This window comes from Epargyreus clarus, unplaced genomic scaffold (assembly GCF_041222505.1).
Source record: "Epargyreus clarus isolate Ecla_fem2 unplaced genomic scaffold, WU_Ecla_fem_2.2 ptg000029l, whole genome shotgun sequence".
Classification (NCBI taxonomy): domain Eukaryota; kingdom Metazoa; phylum Arthropoda; class Insecta; order Lepidoptera; family Hesperiidae; genus Epargyreus; species Epargyreus clarus.
Window position 1 is genome coordinate 9,043,190 of NW_027332235.1, and position 21,491 is coordinate 9,064,680.

At 37.4% G+C, this 21,491-nt stretch overlaps 1 protein-coding gene across 1 annotated transcript in view; it reads right to left on the reverse strand.

The window, feature by feature from the left end:
- Nucleotides 1-1,553: 1,553 nt before the first annotated feature.
- The window catches only part of LOC140754529 (uncharacterized), a 70,417-nt gene continuing 50,479 nt past the window's right edge, over nucleotides 1,554-21,491 (reverse strand). The window contains exons 4-8 of the mRNA XM_073089567.1: nucleotides 20,601-20,804; nucleotides 7,374-7,515; nucleotides 5,419-5,618; nucleotides 4,642-4,794; nucleotides 1,554-3,935 (exon numbers count right to left, since the gene is read on the reverse strand). Coding sequence (XP_072945668.1) covers nucleotides 2,747-3,935; nucleotides 4,642-4,794; nucleotides 5,419-5,618; nucleotides 7,374-7,515; nucleotides 20,601-20,804 — 1,888 coding nt within the window. The 3' untranslated portion in view covers nucleotides 1,554-2,746. The remainder of the gene's footprint in view (nucleotides 3,936-4,641; nucleotides 4,795-5,418; nucleotides 5,619-7,373; nucleotides 7,516-20,600; nucleotides 20,805-21,491) is intronic.

A 21,491-nucleotide genomic window follows, 5' to 3' on the forward strand; every position in this document is an offset into this window, starting at 1 on the left:
TCAACAAGGATTAATTAATAAATTTAATAAAACAGAATGTAAAAGGTTTAAAAGAATGTAGATTGCGCTCAGCAATTAGTATATCTATGCTATCAAAGAAAAAAAATAACGGTTCAAAATTATCTTAATTTCGTGATAAAGAAAACTGTTTGAAGGGAGTAAATTACTGTAGATGAATTAGTACTTAACAATATTTCTCGTTTTATTTTCAAATAATGTAGCTAAAATTGCTATAACAGTGAATTTAAAAATAAACTTAACGGAGAAAACTGAATTAGGATTTTAATTTAAATTGACAACTGTAAACATGAGCCTAATACAATACTTAGTATCAGGATCTGCGGATTCCCTGTATAGAGAATTGATTTCCTTTTATTTGTTTAAAATCAAATAAATAGGTATATAATTGTAATGTTAACCTTTCAAACAATTTATTTACCACTCAAGCCTAAGTTATTATTATCAAATTAATTTACGCCGAAGACAGCTTTTAAACGGATATCATACTATTAGAAATTTAATATCTACATAACAATCCATATGTTCAGATCTAGTTACTGTCATTTTAATTCTAAGTGTATTTATAAATCAATGAAATTAAGGTATATCCCACAACGGCTACAATCCAAGTATATAAAAAAGTAAGGGAACATAAGAAGATCGTCGTGACTATCAAGTGGAATGCGGGATGAATGAATATTGACATGATTGGCAATAACTGCTAAAGTTATCATGTCAATAACTTTTATAGAGCTCATGTAAAATATGTTGTCATATTAGTATTATGTGTATATTACTAGAATATTGATTGAGAACATTGAATATTGATGACTATACTTAAAACACATCTTTTAATTTCGTTGAATATTTGAAATTAGTTGATTTGGATTACAATTTTTGACAGCTATGATATCCGTTCAGAAACAGCTCCGGAGCAAAGTTTTAGAAAGCCTCTTGTCTTAATACTATGAAATTATTGCTTTACTTCAGTTTTGTCTTCATGTATGTCTTCGAACTTCGCGCCCATTCGCTTGAGAGCTATGACAGCGGCCACGGCTTTTGCCCATCTCTTCTTGATGACGTATCGCTTAAGCTTGGTTTTCGTCACGTGTAATTCCGTACAAAGTGCGGATTGGATGAGCCACGGGTGGGTCAGAGTGTCCGAGGCGGGAAGACGGTCGCTAGAGGAATTTGAAAAATCTTAGATTAAGCAACAAGGTTATACATAAATGGGTATTCGAGAATTTACATATCCATTCTTTTCTTTTTTTAGTTTCTTGATTGGAATAATATTGAAGTTGGTAAGGCTTCTTTACTGCATTTCAATTAAAATCTTTGTCTTTATTTCCAAATATTTGGATGTGGTAACACTAGAATTTTCATTATTGTAGAGTCAGGGAGTACGACTATTTTAGAGTTACGGAGAACACTAATATAATAATAAAACTTACAGTACTTGCTACATGTGTAAATCAAATAATAATTATAACAGAAAACTTACCTGTTTTCATAATTGAAAAAAAAATGGGTGTGCGTGTAAATAAAACAAAACATTTCATAAAGCCTTATATTATAACAACATACGTATTATAAAACAATAAATTATAATTAATACATAATTATTTAATTACACTTAAGTACGGATAAGGAACAAATTTAAATATGCCGATACCATTTATTATGTAAACGTGCTTATTTACAAAAAGTACAAAATTATGCTATTGTCAATGTTCCTGTATTTTCAAAATTGCATCTCAGTCTTGTCCTTCAATGGATTTCATACAGAGCTTTGAGTATGGAGACTAGATTCGTATAACATTGTCATTTCTGTCACCGAGCGTGCCACTTAGAGGCTACAACGACTGCGTTTTTTATTAGTGTTGCCAGAAGCTGGAAATACCCGAGAATTACGTACTTAAGTACAATATAATCCCAATTTTACATCCCGGATATCATTATTACTTGTTTTGTTTCACACATATCTCTTTTGTCAGTGATGTACCAGCGTCATGCTTATTGTAAATGGTAAAATTTTATTGATTTTTTACTAGTATTCTTATTTAATTGTTTAAATTATCGCAGATATTTTAAAATATTAGGTAAAAAATATTTTTTATTAATTGAAATCTCAACAAATGCAAAAAAGTAATTAGAATTATTTTGATCTTGCACCCCATCTGAATATTTCATTAGGACACAAGAGAGTGAGTAGAAGACTACGGTCGTCGTCATCGCTAAGTGGAACGCATTTTGTCAGTTAGTATAAAGTCCATTCTCTACTTTGGTAACATACCATTTATTCAGAAAGATAAACTCTGTATGGTCTTCGTAATATCCTTCATTACTTCGTGGATACATAAAAGTTGACTCCTTGTTCATATTTGTCCAAATCCTAAAGCCTATAGGCGTGAAATTAACTAGTAGTCGCGTATATGTAAATAGGATAGCATAGAACAATATACTACAACATATTTATAAGCATAATTACCACCAGAAAGTAGCTTTGACGCTGTAAAATGGCCCGATTTCATAAAATTTGTTCATTCAAAGTCGTATTTTGTTCTAGAACGTCCTGATGGCAATTAGCTTCGATTGGTGCAGAGATCATTATATTAAAGGAAGAATAGTTACGTTCCTCCCATCTCGCTTCCCTCATCAGAAATGATAGGAACCTGATATTTAACCACTAAGTTAACCTTTCTGAACAGCACTTGTAATGGCACTGATGAAATGAACATCAACATAATCACTTCGAACTTGAAACGCTGGCAGTCACTTTACTCTTCTGCAGTTTCTCGTCAGAAGTTTGTCTTTGGAAGAACGCGTGAAGACTCGACATTGAATTCTGCGCCAGTTGGTTAGATGAGGACCATTCGAAGGATATAGATTGATGCCTCCCTCCGCTAGAAGTCCCACCCGCTGTTCTTTCTGCCTCAACTCCTTCTGTTTCTCCCCATTTTTCCAGGAGATGTAAAAGAAGATCTTTTGTTCTGTGAGCGTTATTTTCGTCGCCTCTCCTGTAAGGTAGCTGCCGTCCGTTCTCGTGTCCGTTGACTAACTTGTCTATTTGTTCTCGTCGCCTCCCAAACTCCTCGAAGAAAGTGTTTCGTCTCTCTATAGGCTGGTCGGGTACATCCCTGCTCATGTTTGTGACTCGTTTGGGTCGCGTTTGAGCAGACTTCACCCAGGGCATTTTACTAGTCATTGGCTTTTCTGGTTCCTTTTCTTTCAGAAAAGTAGAACTAATTTTATGCATTGATTTCGATGTAAACACTTTCCTTTCCTTCTTGGTTGCATCGCCGTTTGTTATTGTCTTTGTGATGGTTGTCTTTGACTCCTTTTTAAATCCGTTTGTCAATTTAGTCTCCTCTTTAGAGAATTTCTTTGTTTCGGTCACATTTTTGTCTAGTTCCTTCATACTGTTGTTATTAGCCAAGTCTGTATTCATAGTCGATAGCATAAATAAATGGTCGGATAACTTCTTGATTTCTTCAGCCAAGTTCTTTCTGACTAGCACGTCTTGTTTTTTGTGTATAAAACAACTGCTGTCGGATGCTCTTCTTTCCACTGGATTGTATCGGGATGATGTATTCGAGGGATCTCTTAGCGGGGGCGGCTCTAAATCGTCTTCATCAAACACAATATCCGGGGAGCTGCTAAGACTGCTTCTTGGTGACGGAGAGCATCCACCAATGGAGGATCTTTCGCAGTTTCCGTTAGCGAGAGACGTAATCTCATGAGCTTGGTTATCGAAGACGTATGGAGAGTTCGGGTGTTCACCCCACCGTTCCACGAAGAGACGAAGGTTGTCTTTTGCGACGTCCAGCTCCTGTTTTGGCGATAGCTGTAGCGGCTGCCTGGGTTTGTCTTTCTTCACCGGAGTACGTTTGAGGAGCCATCGATGACGCAAGCACTCCGTGGCACTCGGACGTGACCTGCGACAAAGACCCTTGTTACTATTACCCCAACACCTTGAATTGAGTGCAGTTATGAAGGTAAGGAGATGGATGGGTGCAAGGAACAAAGCAAAGGGTGTGAAAATGAAAGTAAAATTAAATAGTGTAGATAGAAAGAATTTCGGGAACGTCAACTACTGATTTGTTACGCTACTACGTCATACTACAATACATCTACATTACAACTACAACGTGTTAGCACATAGCAATTTCTAATATTGTTAATGCACGGTAATATACAAGTCTAAATAGATACGTGAAATGATAGATATATTAGTTTGTATTATATTTCAGTGTTGGATGAAAAAACAACTAGTAACAGGGTCTTTATCGACAGGCTGAGTTCTGTGCAGCTTTGTCTCAAAGCAAATACTCGTTACAAAATCAAAATACATTTTATACTCGAGCTTGTTTCGAAGAGGCTCATTTAGCCAATATTTCACACAATAAAAGAGTTTAAAAGTCGCATGTAATTGCGTTTCTCGTAATAACTAAAAGCATTTGCGTAGGCAGTGCGCGTAGACGGGAGTCCGGAAAGCATATCAAAATAGTGTCATCTGTTTTGAAGACTGCAGAGGCGATCATCAAAAGAAACGTCATATTTACAATCTACGACATTTATCTTTATGCGATCATTTTGGTTTTACGATGTTTTAATGGCCAATTATCTCAGTCGGTAACTTACTCTTTGTCCTTCACAAGAAGCTTCTGGATGAAGTCTTTGGCGTCTTCTGATATCTCGTTGAAAGCCTCGTCGTCGAAGTCGTACTTCGCGACGGTGACGTTGGCCATGGTCTCTATGTCTGTTTCGCCCATGAATGGTGACAGGCCGGATAACCTAGAAAATTTAAGATAAATATAAATACTCCTGTTTAATGCTACTTTCTTTAAGTCCTAAATTAGATTTCCGTAATCATCATAATTCCATAAACACATTAGAAAATTTCAGGGGATATCAAGGGTTTTGTTAGTAGGTATAGTCCGCGTAAAACTGCTAGTCCGCTCTGAATATAGAAATGAATAGCGTCGCCATAGTAAATTGTATGACCTGGACACCTGTTCGGAACAACGTCAGAGCGGATTAGCAGTTTGGCGGGGACTATACACGTTTCTGATTTATATCCACTACAACCACGAAATAATTCTAAGCTAGCAAAGTTTGCTCTCTGAATAAGACGGCGTTTATCCCATAGTGTGAGTTTTCACCTGCACGCATGCCACTTGCATAATCATATCTCCTATAATTTCATAGATTATTTACACGCCATGGGTTCAGGAGGATCGTAAAGAAATTGCCACGGAATAATTCAAGCTATGCGGATATAATACAAGTGTGTCTTTGAGTCTCTTAGGGAGAATTCCTAGCTAATTGGATTTTTCACAATTTTCTTGATAAAAAAAGTATTCTAAGATAAAGTCTTCATGTTTTCCAATCTTTATTAAAATATTTAATGATACTTACAGCACATAACATATAACGCCAACGGACCACATGTCAGTCCCGTAGCCGATCTGATCGAAGTTGACGACTTCGGGCGCCACGAACTCAGGGGTTCCGAAGAGCACCTGCAGCTTCTTCTCAGGGTCGTAGAAACGGGCCAGGCCGAAGTCGATGATCTTTATCCGGTTCCCAGATTTTGTGAGGCAGAGAATATTTTCTGGCTGGAAATATAAAGTACATTTTGAAGATAATAATACCCGTTATGATTCCTCCCAGGCAATACGGGTTTTTCAACTGTTCTTGTTTGAAGGGCGTGGATTGAAGGATATTCTATGATGAATTAAAACTTAGTCTTTAGGAGCAGTAAAGCATATGTGGCCGACCAAAGTTATGCTCAAATTTTATTTCTAAAGACTTTGTTTGTTTTAATGGAAAATTTATTTTTAATCTGTGTTATTAAGAGCATGTTTATTTCCGAAATTGACGCAAATGCCTATCATAAAAATACACACCCGTGAAACATTTTTTCAAACAAATTAGTGTATTTTCGTTGACACTGGCTGAAAAGAATAAATCTAATTCGAACAAACAATGCCGGCCACCAATGCGAGTAGACAATCATAAAACTCCCGCGCTTTTCCGCCATCCTGATTTACGACTTGGATTGGCACCAAGATGGCGCGAACACAAGCCGCCCGTCGTATTTTTGATTACAATAACATAGAGATGGGTTGTACTAGGTAAATTTGGGACTAGGTATGCCTGTTCCTAGTATTTAAAAATACGTGATCCAGAAACCTGTTCCACCTAGTCCCATAAAATACTAGGTACTTATTATTGGACTAGGTACAAATTAAAACGGGAACCATGTTATAAGATGGCGCGACGACCAAAAAAAAACGGGATAAACTACCTAGTCCACTAAACTACCTAGTCCGATATACTACCTAGTCCGAGAAACTACCTAGTCCGGGAAACTACCTAATCCCTGAATCTATTCCACCTAGTGCCATAAATACTAGGTACTTATTCTTGGACTAGGTACATATTAAAACGGAAACCATGTTATAAGACGGCGCGACGACCAAAAAAAACAGGATAAACTACCTAGTCCACTAAACTACCTAGTCCGATATACTACCTAGTCCGAGAAACTACCTAGTTCAAAAACTACCTAGTCCGAGAAACTACCTAGTCCGGGAAACTACCTAATCCCTGAATCTATTCCACCTAGTGCCATAAAATACTAGGTACTTATTCTTGGACTAGGTACATATTAAAACTTGGTCCGACCTAGTCCGGTAAAATACCTAGTCCATGAATCTGTTCCAGTATATACGCCTCACCTCTATAATAACATTATTTCTGTGATTGGACGAAATATTGGACTTGTTTATTTATGAATTGTTTTTTTTAAGTAGTGCGAAGTTTTTTGAACTCACTTCATATTATGTTAAAGGTAGCATTATTTAATTTAAGTGATAAATAGTTTTGTGTTATGCCTTTTCATTATATATGCGACGAGCTCAAATAGGAAAAGAGTAGGTACGTACCTGAGCTGTAATATTTTGTGTGTGTTTTGATAATAATATTTGAGTTGCACACATTTAATATTTAGTTTTTTGAAGACCAAACGAACTATGTAATGTAGTCGCCAACAATTTACTAGTCTGGCAGGCAGGACTACGGTGTTTGTTGATCTATCGCCCTTTAAAAGCGAACAATGAATTTACTCAAGTTTTAGTTCCATTTCGTATATACTTATGTCTTTATATGTTAATTCAAACAAAACATTTTTTATGAAGATATCGAACTACAACTAAGTCCTTGTGATGTTAAGTGGTTATTGACTGTCAGGATGTGATCTAGCTATTTTTTGCCATTCTTAACAATGACACGTTATCAGCTGAACTTATTCTGCCCAAAACGATTTAACGTCTCATATTAATCTTATCCAGTATAAATGAGCTATCTACCTTCATGTCAAGATGCAGGATATTCTGCCGATGTACAAACTCGATGCCCTCACAAATCTGCCGCATGAACACGGTGCAGGCGCGCTCCGTCAACACGAAGTCTTCGTCGATCACACGCTCGAAAAGCTCGCCGCCCGTGATGCTGGAAAATAAATGTTTTATTATATGACTATTGAGCCTCTAACTTCCAGTTTTAACCGTGATTTCTTATAATAGTTGTGTGTCATTATTTCTTTTCATTAAGCAAAATATATTAGTGAAAGGACCATTTTTTGTTTTACAAGGGGGAAACCTTCAAAAGGTACTCGACGACGTGGGAGCAACGCCGGGTTATGTGGGATTTTTACCGCACTAAAACCCTGCCCTGGGGGGAGCACTTTTGGCTCCCACACCATCTGGGGTTTACTACGGGATGCGATCACACATACCGCCGTTATTCGCGGGGTTGCTTGCTGGACGGTTCGAGCTTCCACTCTTGCCGCCCGCAACCCCGGAAGCCCCCTTTTAGTCGCCTCTTGCGACAGGCAGGGGAAACTGTAGCCCTATTCGAATCATAGTTATATTATGAAATGATAGACCACATTTGGGAAAAAACCGGAAATTCTGGCCTGGTGTGGACTGCCTCGAGGCACATCTTGGGCCAAGAACTACGCTAAGCCTTTTTGTTATGTAAAAACGGCCAGCAACTTTGAAGAGTTTGTCTATATCTGATCTCAAGGATGATCTTTATAAGTTTGTATTCATAATATTAAGTAGGTAGGTATGTTTCCAGAATTTCAAAATATTGTTTTTATTGCTGTAATTTAATTAGGTAAACCGTACGCTAATGGCAATGTGCATCAAATCCTAATTAAAAATCCGTATCAAGACTTGACTCATGAATATGGATGACACGTGACTGACTGGCCGAATTCATTATCATCATAATTAGCACGTTTTAGATCATTAACGTACGCTAGCTTGTACTTTAAAAAAAAAACACGTGTATTCAAAGAAAAACATGCGTTAATCTGAGAGCTTGCCAAAAACACGGCAAAAATAATGAGATAAAAGTATATGTTGTCTATGGATGAAGTTGGCGCCAAAATAAAACTAGTGAAGAGACAAGGTTGTTCCTTCGAGCTACTCAAGGTCGATGTCAGCTGTATAAACATACAATACTTATATATAATATGTCGCAATTTATATATCGCTTTCATTGCAATATTTTTGGCGACTTGTCCTGCGTGACCTTACAAGCTTGTTGCTAGCTGACAATTCTCTTTGTTATGTATTTGAAAATCTTGGCACTATTAAACTTAGTAACGTTGTCTGTGCTCGTAGTATTAGATATACGGTTCCTAAAAGTGAAGGTAAAATGTGAAGGATAGATATATTGTTTAGCTGTAAGTGTATCTAGTGCCCGGGGCACTGTACTTTAGTCGACTTTTAAAGCGCTAAATTATTCATTTATAACAAAAAATATTAGGTAGGTAGATAGGTAGATAGATAGGTAGGTATAAAACATATCCTACGCGGAAACATATTAAATTTGTTGATAAATATTTTAATTTTAATAAAATTATACCTATTTTTTTATTGTATTTATTTATTTTTGCCATACAATCAAAAACTGTAAAGAATATATACTTATATATAAAATCAATATAATTCCATATAATTCCTGTTTTGCGCTATTCCAACTTCATATTAAACATTTTTGACTGGATTCCGGAAGTAGCAAGAGTCTTAAATAAACCCACCTAGTCACTTACCTACAGACTTATATTTTTATTACCTTACCCATTGATGATATAACTAGTTACCACGATTTTATTAGCTTGACCTGTATGTATGTAACGGAATCTTTGAACTCAAGTTTTACCCACTTTGAACGGCCCGATTAATTTAAAATTTTGAACAACTATCAAGAATTGATGACAATACACGATATTAATAATTTTATCCAATGGGATAAAATTATTAATATCGTGTATTGTGATGAGGAAAATGTTCCTCATCACGATAATCAGGAATCAGAATTAATAATTTTCCTTGTGTGATTTTAGCGTGGTTTTTAGTTTTTAAACTATAATTATTATTTATTACATACTTACCTTACCTTGGCTAACTCTAGGAGTGGGTAGGTACATACTTATAAATACTTTTCAACTCCAATAAAATTGTATAAACAATGTTAAGAACTTGATAAGGTAGGAATGTTTCAATCAATGCTAAGTATACCCTATAATACAGTAGTTTATATATTATGATCGTGAAGTACGTACTTATTGATTATGTTCTTTGTTCACTATTTTGTCGACTTAATGTGTAATCTGGTTGAGTAGTTTATCAATTGTTTATCTGTTTATCAAATATCCTTTTAAAATCATGCTTTCTATATACCTATGTATGGGTAAGTACCGTTCATTTATGGGATATTATATAGGTAAGTACCTAATAAGTAAGTTGATATTTTAAATAATTTTAATTCAAATTTTATTGCTGAGTTTTAATAACTTCGTCAAAACTGTTCAAACATACTTTGTATCTTTTTATACGGGGGGGAATCCTTCAAAAGGTACCCCGTGGGAGCGGCGTATGGTTACGTGGGATTCTTACGGCATAAAACCCCCCTAGTGGCCGTCCTCGGCGCTGCGTAGAGCGCTCCGGTATCTGTAAAGGAACTAAACCGGAGTCCTCTTGGCGCGTTGCCTCGTCGGGCTCCGCCCAGGTAAGCTTGACGTTCGCCACATCCACCACATATACTGCCGTCCTTCCCGGGGTCGCTGGTCGGGAGCCGAGCTCCCACTCTTGCTACCCCAGAAGACCCCTTTTAGTCGCCTCCTACGGCAGGCAGAAGATACCGTAGCCCTATTCTGGTCCCGAAACTACAGGAATAATACAATACTTCCCATTTAGGAACGACTCCGGCAAAATTCCAACTCTTGGCAACCCTACACTTTCCTGTTTGGCCTACAGCGTGTGTACTCAGCGGTGTTACTTATCAAACCAAAAGGCTATACAATTTTCTTACAATTACAGAAATGATTTACCGTCGGTACAATTTGTTTTATATAATTTGATCAAGTGCGTTTACAATTCTGCTTAACAAATAGAATACACTCGTGGCTCCGAATTGTGTCATATTTTAATAATTGCATGTAAGAGGACATCGTATTAAGTACCTACTTTTTGTGTTTTAAATAATAGGTAGATACATTGCAGGTATAATAATTTTCAAGAAAGAGTTATGTGGAGGGGAAACCTATGCAAAGTAGAGGGAAAGTAAAGTTTTGAAGACGAAAATAAAGTATATTCTGTGCATAGTAACAAAAAAACCATTTTGAATACAAAGTTACAAAAATATTTAGGTGTTTTAAAAAACTCTTTTTAATTTCGTTTTAATCGTGACTCTAGCTATATTTTGTAATATAACATTACTGGACGAACAGATCACAAGCCTTGGCCTATTTGCAGAAAAATGTGAACGTCTCTATGAAACGGCGCATAAACAAATATTTTATTTTATAGTTTCGGCCGTGGAATAATTACGAGGAGTAACTGTAGTACATTATTGAACTTTGCTACTTTAATTACTGAAGATCGACTCTAGAAAGATCATTGCTATTTTTCTATTTAGTTATAACAGCAACTCTTGGGTTGGTTTATTTTTTTATTGTGAACTCCCCTCTCCCTCGTGAACTCGAGGGGCAGGTGTCCTCCGACCACCTGGAGGACTGAAAATCCGAATGCTGCACCGCTGCCTCACGGCAGTTCACAACACCGGTGGGCAGTGTACCTACTGAGGAGATTGCCCGGGTAAGAAGGGATCCCTCGAGGCCCCAAAACCCTGCGCCACGCGGCGAAGTCAGAAGTGCAATTAAAATTTGACGTGCCTTTGAATTTATTATTTAATGTGTCTTTTACAAATTACTTGCTCATACTTAAAAGGTGAAGTAAAACATTGCGAGGAAATCTACTCACGCCGTTAGATTTATATTTAATATCTTTCTAGTTTAGCTTAAGGACCTGAAACACATACGCGTAAAATGGTACCTACGATTGAACGTTGCCGTGGCGTGCCGTGGAAGCAATCTTAAGTCATTTGTTCTTAAAGTTATTTCCATCGTTTATCAAAGAAAGAAATGAATGAAGGAAAGGATTGAAAAAAAAAACTAGTACCTACTTATATTAATTTTGTAACAAGCGATGACTTAATATCGTTTAATATATATCTATGGTTTAGTAACAATCCCTGGGAATTCGTCACATCCAAAGTGAGGCATCAATGTATGAATTTATTTCCCTGTTTATGTGAATGAATATACCTATATACCTATGTATAATTTTGTATTTGGCACCTACATTGTATGAATTGGCATATCTACGTTCTGTAGGTCCGCCCTACGCACTGTTTACATTTTAGCGGTTTGTTCTTAAATGTTATGTTTTCTAAATATAAATTTAGAACGAACTTGAATGGATCCCACGTCCACAGCTGACTTTCGTGTTTTTTCATCAAGTGACGTCACTTTTGTGGTTTTTTGTTTGTGTTAAAATAAATTGCGATGACGTGTGTGTTACTTTAGATTTGAAGTAATTGAATATTGAGTACGTGTTCTATAGACTATAATGGTGAATGTTCCAAGAATTGTGTGACCTGGAGTCTACGTCACCTATTTTCTATCGCAAAATTCGTCATCTACATTAACTTTACACATAGTTTGAATGAGACTACTTTCAGTTGGAAAAGATAGACTGAGTAATCTATCTTATAGATTTGTTTTTATACATTCGTATCTTAATTTTCAGATCTTTTTTATAAAAAGATGATGATGATGAAGATGAAGATGAAGATGACGTAAACGAGCATGAAGAACCCTGATGGTAAGTTGTGACTGCCGTTCATGGACATCTGCAACTACTCCATATGGAATAAGGATTTTGGGAAAGATACAATCGTTTTCTTTTGTTTTTAATTAAAATTGGACTTTCAACAATACAGTACCCTTAGTATGAGTTTTTACGCTTTTATAACAATGACTCCTTTTGTATTTGTTTACTTATTTGCCTATATGGAAATCAATCAGCGCCCCTAGCGGACTGTACCAGAACTGATTGGAAATGTATGGGAAATACGTAAACAAAAACAAAAAGTTCATTTTTGTAAAAACTCATACTAAGGGTAGAGAGCTCAACTGTACTGTATAATTGAAACTTCTCGCACTTATGTAAGTACGTTTTTTAGTTTTATTTGTGTATGTCCACGTTTTGGGCGCGTTTACAAAGATGGCGTGGCAGAATGGCGATGGCGGGGCGCCAAGTATGCGCGCGCGTCGTAACATCTGACGATATTGACGTAAGACGGCCAAATTAAAAGTAAATTAAGGACAGGATTTTTTTTTAATTTGATATGGAGCAGGAGTAAGTGGTAAATACTTAAGTTAGGCGGAACTGAAGTATAACATTTTAATGCACCCATAAAACAGATATAGTAAAGGATCTAAAATACCAAAAAGGATATACTTAATATAGTACACGATCTGAAATAGCAAAAAGGATATAACAATAACAGCGACATTTGAGAATAGATTTTTCATTTATGCCGTATAAACACACGACACCGTTGTCTTGTCTTTTTAACACGCTTTTATTTATTTACATATTGTAGAAGTAGCAATCGTGCAGTTCACATGATGTTAAGTAGCTACCGCCCATGGATGTCTACAATCAACCTCAGATAAGACCAGATCTGAGCTCGGCCACAGAGACGCCGCTGCCCTTAAGGACTAACCTGGAACGCTACGTAATGTCACCACGCTGCGTCTCCCGTTCCACACCCTTTAAACCAGAATATAGCGTATCACGCTGCCGTTATTAGGTAGAAATAGGTCTGGCGCTGGTGCCTCCATACTCGAACCAAGAAGGATTCTAAAGACCCTAAGACTGTCCCACAGAATCCGATATATTTGGCCATTCTACTCTGACGCAGCGCCCGACGCCGTCGCTTATAAAACAGATAGCGTTCACGACCGTCTGTCGCCAATTACGGAAGCACTTGACTTTTCAGTTTAATATAGGATTAGGCTATTAAATGACTTGTAAACGTTTAGCTGGATTAAGACAGCTCCGTTGTCCTGGGGTTATGGCAACATGTGCGTGATCTGTTTTGTTGGACACGTGTAAAATTGCTCGTGTGTAAAATTAGTCGTGCGAATTTTCAAGGAGTTTATTATGAGGAAAGATTAGTGCTTTGACGCTTACATGAGAGACATGGGTATTTAAATTTATGTCTGGTCGAGGGTCTAATCCGCAACCCACTAAGTACAGACCATATGGTATGGTATGGTGACCGCTCCGACCCGCGGGTCGTCAAATTGAACTGGGATTGAACCACACCATTGAAATTGTAGGTTATTTTTATTGACGGTTGCCATATTTTTTTATTGACTTTTTGCCCCGGTTGGTGTGCTATTTTTCATCATACACCACGCCGTGAAAAGATGTATGAATCCTAATAGAAGTTGCAAATGCGCTTGTGCGTACATAATATCTAATTAACACCGTGAAATACAACTATGTACTTAAGAATATGAATAATATTATTATTCGGATATTTGTGGACCGGTGAAAATTACATAGTATTGCGCGTAGTATAGTATAGTATTACATTCCTTATCAACAAAAATCGGTGTACTCGTAATAAGTACTCGTAATATTGTATATTAGAACTAACCTAACCTAACGATAAGGCAGACGGGCTACCTGATGGAAAGCAGTCATCGTCGCCTATGGACATTTGCAACACCAGAGGAGTCGCCAATGTATCGCCGGCTTTGAAGGAGAGTTCTTTTTACACCCCTCTTGAAGAGCCATGTCATAGTCCTGAGGGAATACCTCAGGAGGAAGTTCATTCCACATTTTGCTCGTATGCGGTAAAAATGATCGTGCAAACCGAACCGTGGAGGACCGTTACGGGGCAAGCTGATGTGGATGGAACCTCATCCTTCGGCGAGTGGTGCGATGAAGGAAGGGTGACGTAGGCACCAGATCGAACAGTTCCTCAGAACGCACACCATTGTAAAGCCATTGGATATTTTAACCAAAACGAAAGTTACATTATTTTTTGTTACCAAAATAAAACTAAATCTGCATGTCATGTTATAAATTACCGAAGTATTTATGACGACAAAACAAGCAATTTATTCCTTAATTGCCAACGGTTTTTTTCAATGTAGGTACATTAATGATATATTGTAAATGTATGTAATTAATTAAATAATATAATGCATAAATTATTTTAATTGTGTATTTGGACTGAATATTTTAATTGAAAGATTGTAAGGTTTTTTTACGTTGATTGTTATAAAAAGTCCCAAGTTTGATTATTCATAATATAAAAGAATATAGAGCTGGGTTTAGGATATCATTACAATACAGGTGATATAATTACTGTATGCAACCAATATTAGGTATGTCCCATCGCTGGGCATTGGTTCTTTACACAACTGCGAGTACTTCTAGCGCAGTGTTTTTCAACCTGTGGGTCGCGGCCCCCAGGGGGGTCGCGGAACCTCACTAGGGGGGTCGCGATGCCTTACAAAGATGATCGACGGCAAAAGAAAAATTACAAGGTTCTATACTACAATAAAAATACAATATAATTGAAAAGAATGTGCTAAATACGCCACTACTTCTGGACCCGCCTTAGCCTACGCCCAAAACAATAACTCTTTCTTCTCATTTTGAAATGAAAGAAGATTTGTGGATACTTAGAACCCAGGTAATGTCTACATTCCTACCGGTAGATTCAAAGAGCACGGGACCGGTTGACGACAATTAGGGGAGGCCTATGTCCAGCAGTGAACCTTAAAAGGCTGGTGGAAGGCCTACATTACTTTACAAATAGTCACGTAAGAAATCAACATACATACATAAAATATGACAAATGCTTACGAAGATGTTATTACGAATTCAACGTATCAATTTGTCTTGGCGTAAACAAAATATAATCTTACACGTAACTACAACGTTAATTAAACCGAATTCTAAAATGGGTGGGATTCTCCACAAATTCATAGAAGACTATATTTTTAACAATTATGAGTAATCAAAGGTATTTACTATGATTTAGTGTTTAAACTATTTTACTGTATAAGTATTTGTCATAAATAATGGTTCTCATGATGATTACCTGATTCTATTCAGGACAATTTTGGAACGCCTGATACAAATAATCTTAATTACTAAATCCGAAACTGAATCACGAATCCATTACGGACAATGTTATTAAAACGAAAGTAGAGCATAGATCCCTAGAAAATAAATTCTCTGTAGGAATTGGGCCTCAAAATGCTCTGGTGGTGCATCATCAGCAACCCATTATTGTCCCACTGCTGGGCACGGGTCTCCTCTCATAATGAGAAGGATTAGGCCATAGTCCACCGCGCTGGCCAAGTGCGTATTGGTAGACTTCACATACAAATCTCTCAGGTATGCAGGTCCTCACGATGTTTTCCTTCACCGTTTAGCAAGTGATAATTGATTTCGAATACGCACATAACTTTGAAAAATCAGAGGTGCGTACCTGGGATTTGAACCTCGGACCCCTCGAACGAGAGACCAAGTTTCTTAACCACTAGGCTATCACTGCCTTATCACTGCCTCTGGTGGTGCGATGTTCAAATATTAGATATACTTCTCTCTGAGTTAATTGAAAAGAAAAAGTTCTTCAAGATGTGTGAAGCCTACAAATTGGCACTTTTCTAGCTTGGTAGAGTATAGCCTAAAATACTAATTCAGAGAGGAGACCGATGTCCACAGGTGGGACAGTACTGGGATGATACTACTCGTACCATCACAGTTGAAGACATCTAATTTACAGAGCAATTTACTGTTTGTCGTAACTTCAGTATTTATAAAGATCTCCAAATAGATTTTAAGATTCTAAATTCTTGACGTAAGACGATCCCAACGCAAAGGGAGTCTAGAAATTTCAACAAGACCATTAATTTTTTGCTGCACTCATTCCTCGTTTCGTAGAAGACGGTATTTTTATATAATGACAAACAAGCCTAACATAAATAGGTCGGTATGAATAATACAGGTGTAGTAATTAGGTCGGCACTCGCCGTTGACAGGAGGGACAGGTGGGGAACGCCTTTCGGTAATTAATTATATTTCACTCTCACTTTTATCCAGAAATTCTCAGGGAACACACTACTTACGTTGATATTACGTTACGCGTACATGGGTATATCCAGTAGCGGACTAAGCTTTTCGGCAGGCGTGGTCACAGCATAAAATTTAGGGGGTGTTACAGGGGAGATTTATTTAAATTAGACCACTTTTTTGTAACGCGTTTTAAATGTATATTATGTATTTATTGTAAAGTCTGGCATATCCTCTCCGTTGAATTGTCCTCTACGTTGAATTGAATAAAAGTTAAATGAGGCCCTGAGTCTAAGAAGTTAATCTCATTACAAGCTTTTACAAATGTTTACAAGTCACGTTGTATACATTTGGAGCCCCCCACGTTCAGAGGCCCTAGGAGGCTATCCCGTGCCGCCCCTGACTCAGACCGCTTGTGGGTACATCCTTGAGTTCAATAGGAAATATGCATTCCTTTTTACTCAACCGCGGAGGGTAATGTTTTTCGAGCGTATGTATATACGTATGTCTCATTATTGGCACACATCCTAAATGGCTAGATGCATTTTTACACATGAGGTATCGTTGGTTTGTCTAGATATTAGGTAATTTAAACTGTATTTTTAAGCAGTTGATTTTTTGTTTGTTATGGTAAAATCAAAGTAGTTCTTGTTTTATTTGAAGGATGGTAGTAAGATGGTTCGATCGGAATGGTACCATCGCCAATTCTAGCATTTCTTGCCTTCTGGTGAAAGGGTGTGGATGCCGGCGGACATACGTATAAGGACCAGCTTAGTCCTCAGGAGTGGCAATGCATCTATGAACGACTTCAGATAGAATTCTTTAATATGAAGTTGGCTACAGATGTCCATAAGCGGCAGTTCCTTACCATCAGGTGGAAGCTCGTTTGCTTCCTCAACTTTATCAAAAATACAACAATAAATCAAATTTAGTAACCAGTAGCAGTGATTACTGTTTTCATTATGACAAAACGCATCAAAACCTAACCGCAAGATTAAAGCCACTACGTATTTCAATTAAAATTTCATTATGTCTATTGTATAATGCTGTAACTAACCACAAACATGTACTTAACCACATTTCTGACGTTCAGTTTAGGAAACAACTGCTTCATATTTAGATTACGGTACTGTGTTAGTAATTATATCTTTATTTAAACTTGGTTATTGTTGTATATTTAAAATAATTTATATTCTTTATTTTAATAGAATTTGGACACTTCCAAAAGACGATGTATTAAAAAAAATCAAAATGATTTCTCAATAAAAATTAAATGACTGAAATATTGTTTTTTTTCAGTTTACTTTTGATCCACTCTCCCTTATTATTATCAATGATTAGCGAGGGAACAAACCCGCACTTGGCACTTTTACTTAACCATGACCAAAACCTCTTTTAAAAGGTGGTAGAACTAAAGAAAGTATGGGAATGCCGACTGCTTTACATATGAGCAGTCTCCTCAGTCTGGAGTGGGAATGCACTTGGGATGGGCTTATGTAAAACCCTTGGAGCTTAGTACAATATAGAGTTTGTTCGTTCATGGGTAACAGTGATCGCTTATCATCAGGTGGGTAATCCACCTGATGGTAAGCGATCATGTACTGCGGCAATCTTATAAAAAAGAGGAAATCCATATTCGATAATCAGACAATTGCTAACGATGACAGACTTGTAACCTAATGACAAATTAATTATCAAGAAAATGATCGGCCTTGTTAAAGAATACCTACTAACTTTGCCCAAAACCACGTCGGTGAAATTAATGATTTGAAAACGATCAACTATCTAGAAGAAAACCTATCGATAATTCGTTTGCCCAAAACCACATCGGTTAGTTGAATAGTACACAAACTAGTGGAAAATTCCTCGTACGGCCGGTAAAAGTTTACGAGCACAGGCGGCCGTAACCTACATCAACATTCAAGCGTCGGTAGCAAAGTTCTCCATTGCGTACGCACCTCGATCAGTGTTCCACTAAGCGCATGCAACGATCACAACGCACTTTAGCCGTTCCACATAACGCGGTCGTTGTGCCGCTGAAACGTCACTCATGACGTCATGACTTACATTTGCGCGACGCTCGCGATCACCCTTATAAATTGTAACCTCTTAAATCTTTTGCTTCTTTTTAACTAACTCGCTATTTTTCTTATTTACTTCGACGCCCAAAACGTTACATTTTATTTTTACGTTACACGTTGGTAAATGGCTATTGGACATGTGTAATCAACCCCAGATAGGATTAGATATTCCTACCTGAGGTCGGCCACAGAAGCGCCGCTACCCCTGGGGACTAAGCTGGAATGCCTCGGGAAAGTATGTCTCCCTTACCACACCCTTTAAACCAGAACACAGCAGTTCTTAACGCTGCTGTTATGAGGCAGAAATAGGTGGCGATGGTGCCACCGGAGTCGAACCACAAAGGGTTCTACCACCTTCAAATAATCCATTCCACTTTATGACACTAACGCTCGCAAGCAAGTGGAAAGCGCAAAACTGCGGTCTTGAGCGTGATCGTTATGAGCGGTAAGTGGAAAGCACAACGTTGACTCACGGTTCAAGACCGGAGTTTGAATGAAACGAATTTAGAATGCATTCGAAATACGAACAATTGCGATGCGCTGGCGCAGGTGATTCAGTGCCACTTTTACACCCACTAAACTAGTTCTATGGTTACACAAAAATAAACGTGATTTGGCCAGATATACACATGATTAGAAATAATTGTCGGCTGACGGAAACGTCAGATTCTTGGCCGCTATAAAATCCGTTGTTTGTTACGAGTAAAATAGAAATGGGTCTTATTTCTGGGAAATACTCGTAATACGATTAGGTTTTTGTTATATAGAGTAGAACGAGCATGTAGTCCATCTGATGGTAATGGTACCTTGCAAATCATTGATAACTAATCAATCTGGATAGGATTGGAATCCTAACTAAGGTCAGTTATAGTGTGGTTACCTAAGGACTTAGGTGGATCGCTTGGAATAAACATTTCTTTTACCATACCCTTCAAACACAGCAGCACCTAACAGGCAGAAAAAGGTGTGACGGTGGTGCCTTTGGAGTCAAACACAAAGGGTTCTATCTTCAAAATGTTAATCTCGTGACTAGAAATAATTGTCCGATGACGGAAACGTCAGTCGAATTCTTGGCTGCAGGAGATTCCATTATTCATTAAAATAGAAATGTATCTAATTATTTTCTGGGAATAATACGAGTATAAATACCTATAATATTCTATGTTGTTTGATTTATGGGTCATAACTGTTGCATCATGGTCACTGCCCACTGGTCATTTAACAAATTAGTGTAATGTATCTATTAGTACCAGTTATTCGCTGGTCATCCGCATTGCTGACGAATCTTACGCGTGATTTGGCTCGGGTATGCATGTTCTAAATTCTTTACGGAATCGAGAATCCCACGATTTAGTTAATTACAAAAGTCGTCGTCATCTCTTTTACTATCTCACTGCTGCATGACTTTCCTCTCAGAATGATGCTTTGGTTCGTTCTCCACGCTGACTAAGTGAGAATTGTTAAGAATGCACACCTTTGAGATCATAACAAAAAACTTAGGGATTCCTTTGGATATTTTCCTTCACCGCTAAATCAATTCACAATGAAGGGACATGTAGACTACAAGTATTCTACCTTTAGCATCGGTGATTGACTATTCAGTTATTTTTTTGAAGCTAAACGCAGCGATCAACCGCTCAACTAATCATAAAAACGTGTTGCAGCATTCATGCAATCGCCAAACCGCGAATTGTCGATGAAAGGAATAGATTTTAATTTAATTTAACACATCTGCTACAGCAGTGAAGCCGAATTTTGAAGAGGTCAAAAATCTCTTTTCTCTTGGACTGAAGAGAGCGAAGGACTAAGCTGGAACGCCCGAGGCGTATGTAATGAAAAGTATGTCATCCTTACACCTCCGTCCGTCCGCTTAACACTGCTATTATTAAGTAAAAATAGGTGAGGCAGAGTTGCAGCTGGAGTCGGACTACAAGGGGTTCAACTTCCCCTAAATGATGTAATAAACGGTAATTTTAAACCAGATAATACTCACAGCTCAAGCACGACGCACATGTACTTCCCCCAGTCGTAAGCATCGTAGAGCTGGATCAGCCTGGGGTGCCGCAGCCGCCGCATGACGTCCACCTCCCGCTCCACGTTCCGTCGCTCGTCCCGACGGCTCACGGAGACCAGCTTCGCGGCCAGCTCCAAGCCGGTGCTCTTCTCCCGGCAGAGGTAGACCGTGCCGAACTTGCCCCTATAAAATGATAACAACACTTCAAACCTTCGATGACTTTGCGGCATCATGAACTACGTCACACGAATTTCATTTCACGATTTTTTGACCCCTCGTCCGCCCCTGTCGGATGGTCACATTTGATCCCCTTAGTGTGACGTCACATATTTTGAAATTTTACATGTATTAATTATAAAATTAGCAGTTCCGAATTTATATGTATTTCTAACTAACGTATATATGTACGTTATACATACATATACATATATGTAAAAAAAATTAGACATTACAATTTGAAATGTGACGTTTCGAAATTTGGACTCCTTTCTACTGCTTGTTACACAATGTCATACTTCAACGAGCCTCCTCATTAAAGTAGGGCGTAATTTATGATAACCCGTCAATAGTATTTTTAGCCTCATCTGAACTACTAATACTAATTGATAATTTTAATGAAAGAATACATTTTATTGAATCATCAAATAAAAATAATAATATGAAGTTACTAATATTGAATAAATATCAATTTATTTGCGGAAACGGGTCTTGTAGCTTGTAAAAGCTTTATAATTACTAATTAAAACAAATTTTAACATTTAAAACTATTTCGGGCATGATACATTAATACATCCATTAATCTATTTACATTAATTTGCAAAATCAAAATACATTTAAATGTAAAAAAACAAAACCAGTATATCTACTTTT